Source organism: Fistularia commersonii, chromosome 1, assembly GCF_037954325.1.
Source record: "Fistularia commersonii isolate RoL2024-O1a breed Wild chromosome 1, RoL_Fcom_v1.0, whole genome shotgun sequence".
Taxonomy (NCBI): Eukaryota; Metazoa; Chordata; class Actinopteri; order Syngnathiformes; family Fistulariidae; genus Fistularia; species Fistularia commersonii.
In genome coordinates, this window is record NC_141284.1 from 24,514,777 (window position 1) to 24,532,246 (window position 17,470).

Sequence of the window (17,470 nt, forward strand, 5' to 3'; positions counted from 1 at the left end):
ATATACAAATTTAATCTGACTTAGCCAAAGCCACTTGTTTCATAATACATCCATTAAACTCTTCCACCATCTACATTTAAATGCAATATAAAAATGCAACGTTGTCGCAGTCCAGTCTCTAGACAGCACTATTTGTGTCTCACCATGTCGTATCACATACACATGTTGAACTACATCACGCAAGGCTGTTTATTCGATTTAAGATACTTTCGAGTGACTGTCAAAACTTGCTGAAAAGTGAGGTATTCTCTTAATTTTGAAATGTTACATGGTCACATGTTGGAAGGTATATTCCTGAAGGTATATTCAGGTCATTGTCAGTAAAAAAAATAAAATGAACATAAAAGAGGTACAAGCGGGAAAAGCTTAAAGTTACAGATTTACAATAAAAACAGTATCATGTTCATTAGTTTTTCGATCAAAAAGTTATTTGCTTTGGTTGTACATTCCAGGCAAATTACATAAGCATGAATCTGTGTATTCAAACTGAAGCAAGGAGTTTTTTGGGTATTTTACCAAACATTTACTGTATTTAATCTACTTTTTACTCTCATAAAGCTTTATGAGCTTTATCTATCTAAAGTTTTTCCACTTAAAGCATATGTATCGGCTCTGTGTTAAGTGTTTTAGTTTCTTGACACTTTACATCCCATATTTTCACACATTCATTGTCTACACCGCTTATCCTGCACTCGGTGCAGGTGGGGATGGCGGGTAGGGGTAGGGGGGCTGCAGTCCGCCCGAGCTGTCATTGGGCGAGACCTCACGCGTCACGGCGCTTGGACAATATAGGGCCTCCAGTGAACCTACTACTGCCGTAATTTTTCCACTAAATATTTGATTTAATTCTTAAAATGCTCACTATTTAAATGCATTTATTTACCTTAAATGTTGTTGTACACGTGGTACCCAAACAGAACTAAAAAAAAAACAACACAGTTTCCAAATGCTCCAAAGCTCAGGTCTCCCTAGAGACTCTTTTACTTGTCTGAGAGCTGATTGAACACAAATTTGCATCGTCTTCTGTTTAGTTAACTTTCAAATGAAAAAATATGACATACAGGATATCAACACCATAAAATATACAAAAAATGCAAAGTCCCTCTCCAGTTCAGCACATTCTAATACAGCTAACAGAAAAGACGCAGAATAAAATTTCCAGCATCATACTGACGGAATATACGCTTTTGCAGTGAAGGTTTTCATATCATGAGTACGGTACAATAGTTGAGAGTATGTTGTGAATCCCGGTGACACCCAAGATCAGGAAAATGAAGTCATCCCTCTACTTTTGTAAAATAATTGGATGTTTCACAGACCAAAATAGAGTGAAAAATAAATGCCCCCCCTCCTGGAACATTTTCAGATTCGAGATTCAGGGTCAAACGCGAACAGTTGTGAGGTTTTTCCGCAGCACAAAGACGGCACTGGCCAAAGCTGGACCACAGGGCAGCCGGGGATTATTTATTTCACTTTCCGTGAAACCATCTAACATTCCGGGCCCTGTCATCACTTGCTCGTGTAACTATAGCAACAACAGGCTTAGAAAACATCTGCTTAAGCTTCAGGTTTTCTTTTACACCCAAAATATTTTTTAGGGATTTGGGGCTGGCAGTTTGTGGATAAATAAAATCCATGAATCAAGAAGTCTAACACAGAGCATGAATAAATGAATTTCTTCAGCATAAGGAAGGGTATTTTTAATCCACATTTATTCAAATTCTTCCGAAATCATTATCTGAAATCAAAAGCCTTTCACAAACATATAGACACAAGAAATCTGACACAGCAGCTCTGATCCAGCCTTTTAATACGGAATGTAACGATTAGAAATATTAAAAGAAAATGTTGGTCTCTCCTTTTCCTTTTGTTTTTTTACTGTGGATTTGTTGAAGATGATTTTTGACCAAATATTACACTGATTATATATTTGGGCAGATCATAATTTTCCAATTCAATCAAGGAAAGTAATTAGTGTATATGCAGTCTTGTTCAGCTGGGTTTGCCGACAGCAAAGTATGAGAAGTAAGAAGATTACTAGCTGTCAGTGGCAGATTTGGAAAAACAATTTGACAGAGAAAATACAGACATCCATGAAGGGAGTTTGACTTGAAACAATAAAACAAAAAAAATAAATCTAAACTGAAAAAATAAAAAAAAGATAAATTAAATTCGATGACCAAATATTTATTAAACTGAATTTAACCTTTATGTGACCTCAAGAACCCTGAGGTCATAGGAAACCTGGAAGTTTGGATAAATGGTATAAAAGGACATCCGGTTTAGAATGTATAATCACAGCACGGTTGAAAAGGTGTCATTGACACACGGTACGGATTCTGCAATGTGCACCTTTTTTCTTTTTTCTTTTTTCTTTTTTTTTTGAAAAAAAAAGCACCAATGTAAAATTTTAAGAAGCTCCAATAAAGAAACTACGGGAGGAGCAAACCCTTGGAAAGCTCTCGCAGGTCCGGCTGTTTCACTCGTCACCGGTACGATCTCCGACAGTCTTTAGGCTGAAACTTAACGGTTGCTCCTCATGGCCTCTTTTGCTGCCAGGATGAGTGGAGTGAGGCTGGACAGAGGCTTGGCCAGTTTCAGGAAAGGATGCTTCAGACACACACGGAAATACATTATGTCAGAATCAATGTATATATTATATACTGAATATATGCAGTGTATGACAATAAGATTAGAAAAAGCTCTTGTGATTCTGATACACTTTATGTTTCTCGGACTACGTTACAATTTAATACCTGCAAAAGTTCTCGTCCTGATCCACGTTTCTCGACGTCCATCTCCAAGCAGCGAGACAGGAAGGATTTGAAGACGGGAGACAGTTTCTCTGGACTCTGCAGCTCAGGGGTTCCATTGGTGGCAATTAAATACAGAGCCTAAAACAAACATAGTAGGATACTTAGGCGCCAGTTTACGGTAGTCATTTCTGTAGTCACAGAACACAGAAAAATAAAAGGAAATTGAAAATAAAAATTTAATTCTTACTGATTACAGCTTATTCCCACTCTGAAAGGTGAATTTGAAATTTCCCCATGGTGGGGCAAGTAAAGGCACAATTCTATTCTATTCTATTCTGTAATTGCATTATACAAACCGTGAGAGGGCTGAGGCCTTTAACTGCCAATCTTCTTCACTTTGCTGGTATGTAAGGTATATATGCAGTATATATAAAAATAAAATATGTCCATCCTTTCAGTATAAAGACCAAAGAAGAGATTTATGGGTGGAGTGAAAGATGACATGAAGTTATTTAGTGTGAGAAAAGGAGATGCAGAACACAGGGTTGGATGGAGGCAGATGACTGAATTCCGACAGATATCTGTCATGCAGGAGGAGGTGCTGTGGTGGAAGAGAAGACGGACAACTGACAATTCTTGCTTGAGGGTTGCCACGGAATATAAAGTCTCCTTCATTTCTGGCTTCAGGCGAAAAGGCAGTGTTTTTACTACAAGTAGCGACAGAGACAGTCCTCCAGTCTCTCTTTGTGGTCTGAACTGCAGGTCAGATAAATCAAGAAACTTGAGCATGTTTCTTGATGCCATGGGAAGTAGCTGTACTGAAGTGTCTGTAACCCTTCTAAAAACAACCTCCATCGTCATATTCAAATCAGTATGCACTCACCCTGAGAGGGTTTTCGTTAAGATATGGAGGCTCTCCCTCCACCATCTCGATGGCCATGATCCCGAGGGACCAAATGTCCACTTTTGGTCCATACGCTTTTCTTGTCACCACCTCTGGAGCCATCCAGTACGGAGTCCCTACCATAGTACTACGCTTGCTCTGCTCTGGAGTGATCTGAGCACAGAATCCAAAGTCAGCTGAACAGGGAAGACAGAAAATCATGGTTTAAGTATTTCACTTACACTGTAGCTTTCAGAAATGCTTCAGAAATATGAAATTAAAAGCACATAAAAAGACATTACAGCCCAAAACAGCAAAAATTGGGGAAGAAGAAGGTGTTGTATACAGTGGTAAATGAAATTTACTGTAGTAGTTAATCAGAAAATGTATATTTCCCTGTTAGAAGTATGAGGACATTGGCATTCATCAAGTCCCAGTGTCATTTTTCAAATATATTATTATAATACAGGGAGTCAGGTTTTCAAAGAAATACAGAACTTAATTAGTGTTTCATGCCGATGTCTGTAAGCCGCAGATATACATTAAGGTGCATAACAGATTTCTGGTTTCTTAGAAAAATATTAAAGATATTTCCCTACTAAATTATTCCTACCACAACCATTAAAAACTGGGTCTGTTTGTATATGTACTCCCTTACTGAGTTTGACTGAGCCGTCCATTCCCAACAGTACGTTGTCACTCTTGATGTCTCTATGAATGACCTGGTTGGCATGAAGAAACTCCAAGGCCTGGAGGACCTGGATGCAAAGAGGGTACAATGTAAGGGTCCGCTGAAATCACACTTCCACGGGTTCGGCTCATTAGATTTTGTAACCACTCCCTGAATTCTACCTTGGACCTAACAGAGGAAGTGGGTGAGAGGAGAATGTTGGCCCAGCTGTCGTGCATACTGAATACACCCCTTGCGTGTGTGTGCGTGTGTGTGTGTGTGTGGGTGGAGGGTGATTCTCGTGCACCCTCCTCACTATGTGCCTGCTGCCCAAACTGTGCAGTCAGGAGTGTAATCGCAGCCTGTCAATAGAGGCAGTTTTATGCTGTTGATGTTCTTAAGGATATTATTATGAAGACATTTGGAGTACCTATACTCGCTGTTAAAACACGCAAATGCTCCTCAGATGCCCGATTGTTTTCCTGTTTCTCATAACTATTTATCGCAAAAGTTATTTAGTTATTGACACTTTAATTTTCAATACCCCTGTTCGCCACAGAGGGCTTTTTCGAGTAATATTCTGTATCTTGGTTTGTATTATCATAATCCGGTATATCTTTAACTTCTGTCCTTTTCTCAATCTATTCTTTGTTCTCAGGCATTCTTTTTTTGTTTATACTTCTCTACCCTGTCAATGTGGGGAAGCTGTTGTCACATAACATCATGAATGACATCTATTGTATGCTATCTTACCTCTCTGCACACAGCTGCGATCTGGGCCTCATCCATGCACGTCTCTGTCACAACATCTGTTAGCGAACCACCAGCCAGGTACTCCATCACCACAAAGAGTTCATCTCCCACTAGGAAACTAAACACATACGGGAACAGACAACTTGATGTATAGTTCTTTATTTTTTAATTAGATTTGCAATGTGAATTTCTTTGTTACCTATCTACAAAGTTAACAATGTTGGGATTCTTCATCTCCTTCATGACCAGGATCTCATTGATAATTAGCTCTTTCTTGGGCTGCTTCTGCAGGTTGATCTGTTTGATGGCCACCTGCGGAAGAAAAAAACAATACTCTGGAAGTGTCTCGCTTAAAATGCAAAAAGTATGGACAGTTAAAGGAATACTTCACCAATATGAAATTTGTATTAGATTTTTTTTTTTTTCCAAAAAAAAGACATGGTCATGAGTATGGTAGATATGACACTGCAGCCCAAAGTAGGATGGACAAAGTGGTACAAACACAAGAAAAAGAAAGCTATAAAACAATGTCAGGGATTTTATGTTGGGCAGTCTCATCCTTAAATTTTCTCCAGATAGCAAATAAAAAAATACTGTAATTCCTACACTATAATATCTCTTTTCTATTCTTTTTATATTCAGTTGAAATAGTGAAATAGTTAGAACATTTTACCTCTTGTCCAGTCGCCACATCTATTGCAGTATAAACAGTGCCAGATGCCCTGAAAGTGAAACACTGTGATATTATGAAACAATTTTGGTTTTGTTTACTTGCACTTTTAAAAGGAAGTCAATTCAATTATCATGTCAGAAAGATATCAGTGTCATAGGTTTCTGTGGCCAAAAATGTGGTTAATGCTACAATAACAAATACATACAAATATCACCATCAAATTGCCTAAGTACATTAAATTAAATAGACATTAATGTGGGCATTGTTTGTAGACAATGAAATTTGATTAAGTAACAATACCAATAGAAAGCAACACAGTATCAACATCGGTTCTGTTCACAATTCAAAATTAAATGATGGTTTCCTGATATGAACGTTGTCATCCATCCATCCAAATGACATCATCCAAAACAACATAATACATGCTGGAAATGCAGATAAGGTTTAACATATCCCCCAATTCATATTTCATGAGAGTTTTAATTCCTACTCACCCCTGGCCAATCTTTTCATAGCGGGTGTATTTCTTTTTAGGATCTCCGATACTGACAATAGTTCCTGAGAAGCACAAAAAACATTCATGCCGGCTCTTCCGGAGCTTTGCATCTCCTCTAGAGCGTAATCTCGTGCCTTTCACTCACTGAGTTTTTCCATGATCTCCTCGTCGGTCATCTTGCCTCCTTTCTTCTTCTGTTTGTCAGCTGACTTAGAGGCAGCGTCTACCTCAGGGGCAGGGATGGGGTCTATCACCGATCTTGTGTAAACCTGATGCAACACGGGAAAGATAATGACATATTTGTGCTCTAATCTGGCACACAGAAACTTTGATGACCTCAACTTTATTGAAAAAAGATGGGTTATGAATAGAAATGTATGAGTAGAAAAGTCAAAGCTAAATTTCCATGAAACATTTTTATGGAAATGTTGGTTATTTCTGTTTAATACTAAGGTTGTTGCAAATGGGTTCTAAGAAATGATAATCAAATCTGAAAGAAAAAAAAAAAACACTAATCAGTAAGTTAAATTGCAAATACAAATCTGTATGAAATAAATGAGAAAAGCGGAGAATTACCATCTGCAATCTATCTGCTGTGCATTATCACAGCAGTAGATAAAGTTGTCATATACTGCTTATATGTATATATATTTCAATATACAGTATATAGTATATTCATCATATTATATAGATAACATATAAATACATATACATTTATTTTAATAGATTGCATAAGAACAATGGAAACGCATGTGACCAGTAAGCGCCATTATTTGAATATCGAGTGAATTGATTTCCTTCTAAAATTGAATACTATTTTTATTTGAATATTATTTGACCTATGATTTACCTAATACACACTCACTCCGACCCCTGAGTGTTCAGATCACTTTACCCTACCAGTCGTAAAATGCTATTACGAGAAACAAAATTCCAAAGCCGACCACTTTGGCATGACTTTCTTTCATTCTATTATCTCTGTAAAATGATGTTTTTCAATGCTGCTCTCCCACATTTTCAACTCGGGGAAAACACCAGCCAATTTTAAAGATATGACCCACTGATTTGGTGTGTTCTGGCCGCGGGGCCACAACTGGGGGTGGCGTGTCATCATCGTCGTCGTCATCGCCATCCTTGCCACCTGACGGGGACGTCGCTGAACCCTGCTTGCCTGGCTGCAATCACAGGAATTAAACTCTATATGTACTGTTTATTGAATGAGAGTGGAGACACACTGTCGAACTACTCACCGACTGTGTGTCTTTATCTGAAAGAGACAAAACAATGCAATTGTTGGTACCAAGGAGAAAGACTGCAGAGTTAGAGACATCTGACTTCAATTTGCTGAGGCAAAGAAAACTGACCCGATGCGGAAAAACTGAGGTATTTCTGTTTTCCACTGGTGGAATCATAGAACTTGAGAATGTCGAGGACCGCCTGAGGATTCTGCTTCTGTTCTGATTTGCTGATGTTAGAGGTTTGAAGGAGACGGGCCCACTGCTCTGGCATTCCCTGGAAAAATCCACAGCTTTAAGTCGGAAAATACTCTTGTAGATCAAATGAAAATGGAATGAATCGGATAGACAAATGTGAATGAGAGGTGTTAAACTGCTGGTTGTCAGGTCGTATCGCCAGTCTCCTGAGAACTGAGTGTTGACTGGAACGCGCCAAAGTTTTATTTTTCACAAAATTCGAACAATTCGGTGCATACGCTCACAACGTTTAAAACCGATAAGGACAATCCCTGTGACTTTCATTGAGTCATTAAGGTGAAATCTGTCTTGAACGACTCGTCTTGAAATAGTCAGCCTATTTCGATGGGGGAGTTTTTTCGTCCCAGCGAGAGGGGAAACATGGTGGTCGGGTGTGTCGCATTTCAGGCAGCAGACAGAGGTTGAGATCAATGCGTATTGGCCCAATGGCCCACTGGTACATGTCACCTGTTTCATAGGGAAGGAGCCAACGCAAGAGGTCTGGCAGCGCCACCTAGAAATAGTTAAGACTCATGTCCACACAAAGCCTTGGGTCTGACACCGAACTCCTTGCACCTCACTGAGCGCCAGCGTGTTGGGAGGTTTCCCCCACTCAACAATACGGTTGCCTCTTTCTCATCCTGTTGGGAGGGGAGGAGGTCACTGACAGCTGTTTGAATGTATGTGCCAAACTGTCAGTCGGTATCCGGCACTCTTGGGAGTCCCGGATGGGGCACCAACTGGTGATTCCATAGTTTGTAGCCAGGAAACTTCAACGCTCAGATGTGCAACCACAGAGACACCTGGTAGGGGAACATCTTGTCTGATCTAGACCCAACTGGAATTCTGCGCAAGGCACACCATGCTTGTAAAAGCACTTGATTGTTCATAAGTGCACAGGATACCAGAGCACCTTCATCCAGCGGTCCTCAAACCCCCGGGTGCGGACCGGCATCGGTCCATGGGTCCTTTGGTACCGGGCCACACAGAAAGAATAAGTAACTCTCATTGATTTAGTGTTCTGGTAAGTTGTATTTTTCATGTACTTTATGTTTGTTTTTTGGTGTATCTTATTTTGAAGGCGTGTTTAAGCATTACTATAGCGACCAGAGAGCGTATGGGGGTAGTAAGGATGTTACTGTTATGTTGTTGGCACATGTTAGGATAGGGATGGGGAATTATTTTGGCTGGCGGGCCACATTTCTTATATAATTTTCCTGTGTGGGCCGACGAAGTATCATGTAAATTGAACTAAATGAAAATTGCAATTTGAATATTTAAAGTTTTTGGCATTTTATTTCAACTTTAAAATCATCAATGATCATATGAATGTACTGACATTATTTTATAGGTAATCATCCATACAAAATTAAACAAAAGGAAAAAATAGTTTCTAAATTCAGTACTGACTGACACTTACTAAGACTTAAAAATAGTTTGGCGGGCCGGATAAAAAAGCAAAACGGGCCTTATGTGGCATGCAGGCTGTAAAATACCCGTGCCTGTGTTAGGAGGACGCTACTGATAAAGTTACATACAAGTACACAATGGATTCACATTTAAAATTATATTTACAAAATACCACAGTTTTTGTGTTGCCCGTATCATTTTATTTTGTTGTATTTATCCACCACACTGTAAAGGCCGGTCCCTGAAACTATTGTCTGATATTAAACCGGTCAGTAGCGCAAAAAAGGTTGGGGACCGCTGCCTTAGTCCACTGTTTCTTCGCATCAAGAGTAATTAGATTGGTTGTTCAGGCATCAGATAAGGATGCCCTCCGGACACCTTCCTCTCAAGGTGTCAAGGCAGGACTAACCCGCAGGAGACCTAGTGGTCGACCCAGAACACGCTGGAAGGACTATAAACACCATCAGACCTAGAAATATTTTGAGGTCACGAAGGAAGATTGTGGAAGTCGACCAGGGTTGACGCAACGACCCCACTCCAGATGAGAAGTATGACGATTTGTAATGATAAAAGATTATCTTCTAAGAACAAATGGCTTTAGTGAATTGATCTGGTCTCATATCTATAGGGAAAGCTGGCGAGATCTACAACCGATCACAGTAAGCAAACACAACGACCAATCAGAATCGAAAGGAAAGCAAGACGCAGTGGAGACCCAAAAAATGAGAAACGGGTAACATGTTACTTCCAACTGGGTATAAAGTCAAGCAGGCACTTGCTTGTTCTGAACAAAAAATGAAAATGTTAATTCATTATTGAAAACTTTTAAGACACTTACAGTGAACTCTCCAGTTACAGCGTCAAATCCTACATGGATGGTGTGTTCAAAGTCTGAGGGAGATGAGATCTCAGGCCTGTCCTTGTCACGATCTTTCTTCCTGCCTCCTGCAGAAAAGTTTACACATCAGAGTGTTGATGGTCTCCCTCCCTGCATGTAAGAAGTGTTTCTCACCTTTCTCAGAGGCAAACATGGAGATGATCTTGTTTCTGGACTTCCTCTCCTCGGGTACAGACGGCAGCGGCCGAGAGCTGTGATTGGCAGACTGGGGGTCCTTGGCTCCTCCTCCTTGGCTGCTCATCCTGACAGGGGGGGCGGGGGGCTTGTCCTCACACACTCCGCTGTCACACATCTACACACACGTACACCTGCAGATGCGGGATGCAAATGCAGATATGATGCAGTCTGTCTGCTGCACTCTCAGTGACAATAAGTGGACAATATAAATACTAATATTGTGTCATGACTGCTTTTAAAATTGAAAATTTGAAATACAAAGTGTAAATAGACATTCTATACTCAGATCGATAATATTCATATCAATAATTGTTTTGGCTGGCGGGGCACATTCCTTATTTAATTTTCATGGGCGGGCCAACTAAATATCATGTAAATTGAACAAAATGAAAATTGCAATTTGAATATTTAAATTTTTTGGCATTTCATTTTAAGCTTAAAATTATTCATGATCATATAAATATACCGACATTATTTTGTATGTACTCATCCATACAAAATTTAACAAAAGGAAAAAATGAGGAGTTTCTAAATTCAGTATTGACTGAAACTTATTAAGACTTATTGAAATATTTAAAGAAAATAGTTTGGTGTGCCGGATATAAAAAAAAAAGTAAAACGGGCCATAAATGCTCAGGTCTGTTATAGTCGCATAAAATTCTCATTTTGTATGATGTTACTTTTTCCATGCCCCTGTTACACCCTACCCTCTTGAAAACAGCAGAAGCAAAAAAACAAACTGTTCAAAAGGCGGAGGTTATCCGTCCATCCATGAGGTGTGGATCAACAGAGAGGGAACAGAGTGTGAACAGGAAGCGACGCTGAATAGGTGAAGTGACGTGTTGAATCTCGTTCACAGTTTGAAGTGAACGAGGAAGGAAAGGAGGCGGGCAGGAGAAAGAGTGGGTGAGTAAAAAAGGAAGCAAAAAGGAGGAAGGGGGAGAGAAAAGAGGCCTGAATGAGAGCCTTCAAGACGCAGACTTTTTCTACTTAGTATCTTAGTTCAAAGCAAAGTATTCCTATGTCATATTTAGCCTACCATGACTGGACTTGTTCAATATTGGACGACATTGCACACCATAGCTGAGAGGTTCGTTCGGTTCATAAATGTTACTCAAATGTGAATTTATCCAAGTGTTCTCCAAATACAGCATATCTTAGTGCAAACTGCAGTTTTATTAAAGGCTGACGAGTTTCAAGTTCAAGGGCCTCTCTTTCTTGTTTATATGTGCCTTTTTTCACTTTTGGAAGTAATTGACAGTAATGATAGATTAAATTCATTATGACAGATTTTTACTTAAGGAAACACTTGGGGAATGGTTCAAGATGTGCGGATTACTAAATTAGTAAAATTAAAGAAAAAAAAAAAATCACACTTTTGATAAAGGACTAAAAATTAACTGATTCAGGACCTAATTTCATCACAGTTACTGACTGATAAATCACAAGAAAAATATTTGGTACTAATTCAGACGGTGTCATTTTACAAGATTGCAAGCCAGTTAAATTATGAGTCATTATAAAATATATGTGACAAGTTATATCTTAATCTTAGACTTGAATATACCTTCCAGTAGATTTTGCTGCGTTTTCAATTTTATTTTACATTGACTCATATTGGGATGCACTGATTGAATAGCAGTATCGATTGTTGAAAGATCAAGTTGTTTGCTTTACTTTGTTGCTATTTATCCCCCCTGTTGCACCACAGAAACAAAGCAACATAAATTATGAACTGAAATACTGTTTAAGTCTTTCAAGGAATCCATAATTTGCTGGTAGGCCATTGGACGTCAGAAAGGTAAATATTACTCAATATATCAATGCAGCCCCACTTTGTCTTTATTTATCTTTTTATTTTCATTAAAGGGCTTTTCAATAGAAGCACTGACAAGCACTGACTCTTACTCAAAAAGCAAAAAAGGGAAAAGTGAGGCTGAAGAAATGATCAAACGAAGAAATATAGACCCCAACTCCATTCCTTTGACAACAACTAGAAAATAAGAGGCAAAGAAAGTTTCCTAATTTCAGGTCAGACGGACAGCTGCTCGGTGTGAAACTAAACTAAAGATATCCGACAAACTTCAGGTTTGAATTTCCCTTTTCATATGCCGTGTCAGCATGACTTTTCCACACAAATACCATCTTTCAACTGTATTGATGACTGGACTCGTGTCTGATACAAAAACCCACAACACCTAACTGTGACATTCGTGAAGACATGAGAAATCCAAACTGCTTTTCCTCATCACATCAGCACAATAGCACATTACACCATGATGACAAAGTACCACTCAGAGGTTTTGTCCGTTTGTTAGAGGCCACAAAACGATGACACACCAACACTTGTGGCTGAATCTTTCACAACTCTGCCACTTTCATGCATCACAGCCTGTCTAATATTTCTATATTAATTGTCACATATATGTCGGTTATTAGCATCTGTGTTGGGCATTTACTACCTTTTCATTGGTAATTATAAAGCACTTGTCCATATCATGATTATTCTACAAGCTAGACTCCATTAAAAAAGGCTGAAACTTCTGAGTAAATTAATGATTAGCAGTCTGACATCTCTGAGCACACAAGGTTTAATCTGTGAGTGGCCTTACTAAGACTGACAGAGAAAGTGTTAGGTATGTCATAAGACTCTAACCTGGGAAATTGTTAATAGCATTATTTGTTAAGCTGCAATTAGGAGTTTATGATGGAAAAAAGATTTAGTTCAATGAGTGTTATATTACATTCAGGTAAAATAAACCATTAATAACTACCTCATGTGAAAAAATAAAAAGTTGTTGCTGGTGAATGTGTGTACATTTGTTATATCCTTTTTTTTTTTCTACTTATTTTTACTTTATCAATTACAACGGTTTTGGAGCACAGGATGGGAGGTGGCTGTCTTCACCTCAAAATTCCCAGAAATGTTTCTAAACAGATTTTCTAAGAGCGACAGGGTAGCAACATCATAAAGACACAACAATAAAACCCGAGTCTAAACAGGGAAAGCCACATGCACTCCTAGCTCACTTTCCACCCATGATTTTGTTCATTCTTTCTTTCACAAGACGGCTCCTGTTACTCACCTGATTGTTGTCTCTTCTGTGTCCTACAGAAGACCAGGTGAACAACAAAAACCCCTTAAAACCTCTTTCCCTACAGCTCATTTATCCGCCCGACTCTGGCTCATCATCAGCCTTCTGTCGGTCGTTTCAACCTCCTCGCGGCAGGTCTTAGCAGGCTGCCTCATTCCTCAGCACTCTTGGACGGAACATGTGTGCTCTTGCCCCGACAGGATAAAATTAGACCCGGTCCAGCCTTAATGTGCATTTTCAAAGTCAGAGCGTGTGTGTTGGACTAAATGTTGGGTGCTGGCTGGTCAAGCTGAGACAAGTTGTCTAGCAGCAGGAATTCCATCAGAGCACGGGCTCCTCCTGTTAATCGCACACATGCATACACAACTTTTCCTCGTGCAGGCACACACACACACACACACACTCCTACACAAAGCCCCCTTTTGCCAACAGCCGCTCCACTGTGAGCTCAAGCACATCTTTTATTAAACTTGGCTTTCAGCTCAGCTTTCTGAGGGGAGCAGGAAGGTGCACAGACCAAACACTGCATGCTTACGGGTTTTCACAATAGGACAAGCCTGAAGTTGTGTTTAAAGACTCTTCAATATGACAGCTGACTGGGATATTGCATTTAATTTTCAGAAAAGAACACATGATTTTAGTGGACTTTTTGACAACTATATGATTATTATTATTGATGAGGAGTTTTTGTGATTTATCGGAACATTTATCTCCATCCCCCCCAGTTATTTCTGTATGTTTTAGCCTGATTTGCTAATAAAAGCAAACTATCAGCAGATTTAGCCACTTTAATTTACAATGATCTTAAAACATTTGGTTTGACGAAAATGTGTCAGTGGTTAGCGAAATCCGTGTAATGACATGGCAAATAATTATCTGAATGAAAACAGTAAAAATATTAATCATTATTTTCAATAATAATAATAAAAAGAAAAATCAGCAATAGTAAATCTCAGTTTCACAATACTGCATATTATTTCACATTTTCTCCCAGGCCATATTAATACCATGACTCTTTTTTGGAACAATGTATTTGTATGAAAAAAAATCTTGTTTCATATTAGTCACTGTAGTTACATTTAATTTTAAGCATTCAACTGATGTGATTTGGTTACTGCAAAACACCCAAACTAATTCAAAAAAAAAAATCACAATATCTGCTTAAATGATGGGTGTGAAAAGTGGTCACGGGGATCCTTTCAAAACACTATCGGTTTATTCTGCCTTCCTGGCTGCAGGCTGCTGTTTCCAGATACACCAGTCTAACCTCTTGTTTCTGTTCTATGAGCTTTGTCTTCACTCACTCATTGCTTCTGAGTACTTTCTATTCCCCATGGCTGGCTGCTGTCAGGGGAAGCCCACTTCCTCATCCTGGAACTTCCCGAGCCCCCGAGAGTTCACCGCAGCGAAGCAGCCGATTAGAGAGAAGCAAATGCGGACGCCCAGCTGTTTACAGGAAGTGAACAGCAGCTCTTTTGTATTCAACATCTATAAAAGGAAATTCTGACAAGAACTTCCTGGAAGAAGTGATGAACACCCCCACACTAGCACCACTCCGGTTTAGGCCCCACACACATACAAACACACCTAGATACACAAATAAGATCACACACTCACACCACTTCTACAACCACTTCACTGTTTATGGGACTGGCAGAGATTGAAATGTAAACACACACACTCACACACACTCACACACACACACACAGAGCACCTTATCCTGTTGTTCAAACACTCGCCTCACCTCTGGGTCAACATTCTCAAAATCAAATGACTGAGTTGGCAGCCTGGGCTACGTCACAGCTGTTATGATTCGGAGCAGGTCTCACCCATAAGGGCGCCTTTATGATCACAGGTAGAAAACAACCGATTAAAGGTCAGCTTTTTTAACCGAGGCTATATTTTTTTGGGCCGAGCACTTTTGGAAAAAATGTACACCGTTAATATCAGGGGGCAATTTTTTTTATATTGGTAAATCCCAATAACTGGATGCAAAGGAAAAATGCACACACATAAATAAAAGATAATACTGTATCACAGATATGATCTGCTTTAAATGTAAATTCCAAAGGTATATGCATATTGTCTGAATTTCTCTCACTTCGCTAATTGTTTTTTGTAATGCCATTAGGAACATTTTGGTTATTTCTTCATTTATTTCTGGAATAATTCATACTGAATTGAAAGGTATTATTATTGACATTTAAATTTGATTTGTTCAGGATGTTGAAACTTTATTAAACTATTTTATTTCGAAGCCATTTTGTTTCTGAACTTTATTAAAGACAGTCTTCGCTGTTTTCCGGGGATTCTTGCTGATGTCTTGTTAATTGCTGAGTTTTTGAGATTTTTGGGAAATGTTGGCCCAAGTGTTAAACATGACTAGATGGAAATTTACCAGTTGATAATCCATTGTGGTTTTGAAAAGAGTATTTCAGGAATGTGCGCAAATTTTGGAGAAACTGTAAAGAGAACCAGAATAAAAACAGAACTAGACAACTGATCTGTGACTGGAACTAGAGACTAAAATTCAGACATTCGCTTTCCTTCTATGATTTTGAACAAGAACCAAGCACAATGTTTTCATACCTTCCCCCCGATGCCGTTTCTGTTACGAAATTGGCCGTGGGCTGCTTAATCCATGAAAAAGGTAAATCTACTGGTATTGATATTGACATTAGAACTGAAGAAGTCTCTTGTATGAAGGATGAAACGTCTTCAAGTGAAGAAATTCAAGTCCATTTGCCACAACAAGAGGATTTCTACAAGAAGTCTACTAATATTGCACATTTGGATCTTAAGAGCTACTGCTGGATTTTTTTGTAACAAGAATCAAATGACCTTGTTTAGAAAATACCGTCAAACATGTATAAACAATTCGTATGAATTAGACCAGATGATTTTCATCATTATAACGTTGTTGCAATGCTTCGCACAACTACTTTCACGCATTACATAGCATTGAAAAGAAAAGAGTGCGTGAATAACACAATCTGGATTTCTTCACCGCTTTTGACATGTATCTACAGATTTATTCTCAGCCTCTCGGTCAACTTGTACTATCTGTAAGAGAATTACCAAATCAAAACTCACCGGTTGTGCTGTCAAACCACAGAAAACCGAGCAAGTAGAAACTCCGCCCCCGTTTGTGATGATCCTCAAACTTTGGCGCTTACGATTCTTCGATCGTCCCAGGAGGTGAGACAAACTCGACCGTCTTTTCCAACATTCACCCATTCACTCGGGCGATCCTCCCTTCCCCCCCCCCCCGCCTCAAGACTGCCCCCGTCGTTCCCGGGGCCCCGGGGAAGGAATCTGGAGGAGGAAGCGGAACGTCGTGTTACGGATGGGATGTGAACCTGGCGGCTTCCGTAGAGCTCCGTGGCTCAAACCGTCCGGTGGCGCGGAGAGCGCGGCGGGCAGGAAGCGCGGAATTGCAAGCGTTACTTTGTCGACTTTGCGTCAAGAGCACTGAAACACAACACCGGAAGTAGATATTATATTTTTCAAAATAAAGGTGCGGGGCGGAACACTCGTTTACTAAGCCGCAAAATAAATCATTTTAACTTGTATTTTTTGATCAGTTGATCAAAATACCACTTAAATCGTCAATCTGATTTTTTTGGGGGGGACCTAACTTTGAAAAGTATCATTTCCTGACAAAAAATGTTCAGGTTCATTTCAGGTGATTTTTCAATTTACCAGAAACAATTATTGATACATTGAAATGAAATCCTTGTCGATTGTGAGTGTTTGTGGTGGCAAAATGTATCAAATGTAATTTCTAAATCAAATTTATTTCATTTATGTTTAATTCTCAGAGGTTGGCAAAGCAGCTAATGTCCTCAAATGTTCATGTCGTTACAATTTCAACTGTTATTTGACCGGCACTTTATTTTTAAATTTTATGATTTTACGATTGATTTTATGTATATATTCATTCCATATATTTCTCTGTTTTTGCTCACCTATATCAGATTGTTCAGTCTTCATGGCCGATACGACAGTACTATTCATCCATGTCATCACTCAGGAAACCACAGGAAAATCTGAGAAGTCATTGATTTAAGAATCTCCTTAAAAAGTTGGGGGGGAATTTGTTCAAGAGCAACTAAATTGAATATTTGAATATATTACTGATAAGAAAACATTATACTGAGAATATTCCACTGAAATAAGGCCCAGTA

General features: G+C 39.1%; 1 protein-coding gene across 2 annotated transcripts; it reads right to left on the minus strand.

The window, feature by feature from the left end:
- Nucleotides 1-1,695: 1,695 nt before the first annotated feature.
- LOC147237933 (serine/threonine-protein kinase PAK 2-like) lies at nucleotides 1,696-16,560 on the minus strand. Of its 2 annotated transcripts, none has more exons than XM_086156200.1 (15): nucleotides 16,377-16,560; nucleotides 10,126-10,319; nucleotides 9,952-10,058; nucleotides 7,596-7,743; nucleotides 7,482-7,498; nucleotides 7,293-7,406; nucleotides 6,377-6,500; nucleotides 6,230-6,293; nucleotides 5,736-5,784; nucleotides 5,262-5,374; nucleotides 5,063-5,180; nucleotides 4,298-4,397; nucleotides 3,640-3,836; nucleotides 2,757-2,894; nucleotides 1,696-2,610 (listed from the first exon to the last, which is right to left on the minus strand). In XM_086156200.1, the coding sequence occupies exons 2-15, from the start codon at nucleotides 10,301-10,303 to the stop codon at nucleotides 2,524-2,526; spliced, it is 1,554 nt and encodes a 517-aa protein (XP_086012326.1). In that variant the 5' UTR covers nucleotides 10,304-10,319; nucleotides 16,377-16,560; the 3' UTR covers nucleotides 1,696-2,523. The 2 variants fall into 2 exon arrangements, with proteins under 2 accessions (XP_086012326.1, XP_086012334.1); XM_086156208.1 differs by lacking the exon at nucleotides 16,377-16,560 and adding an exon at nucleotides 13,275-13,597.
- Nucleotides 16,561-17,470: the final 910 nt, after the last annotated feature.

Bases quoted from the DNA above. Each gene is read 5' to 3' on its own strand.
- LOC147237933 (XM_086156200.1), bottom strand. From the start codon at position 10,303: ATGTGTGACAGCGGAGTGTGTGAGGACAAGCCCCCCGCCCCCCCTGTC. The intron at 10,059-10,125 runs GTGAGAAACACT...ACTTTTCTGCAG, and splicing joins CATGTTTGCCTCTGAGAAAG to GAGGCAGGAAGAAAGATCGT. The intron at 6,501-7,292 runs GTGGGTCATATC...GTGTTGCATCAG, and splicing joins GGCCAGAACACACCAAATCA to GTTTACACAAGATCGGTGAT.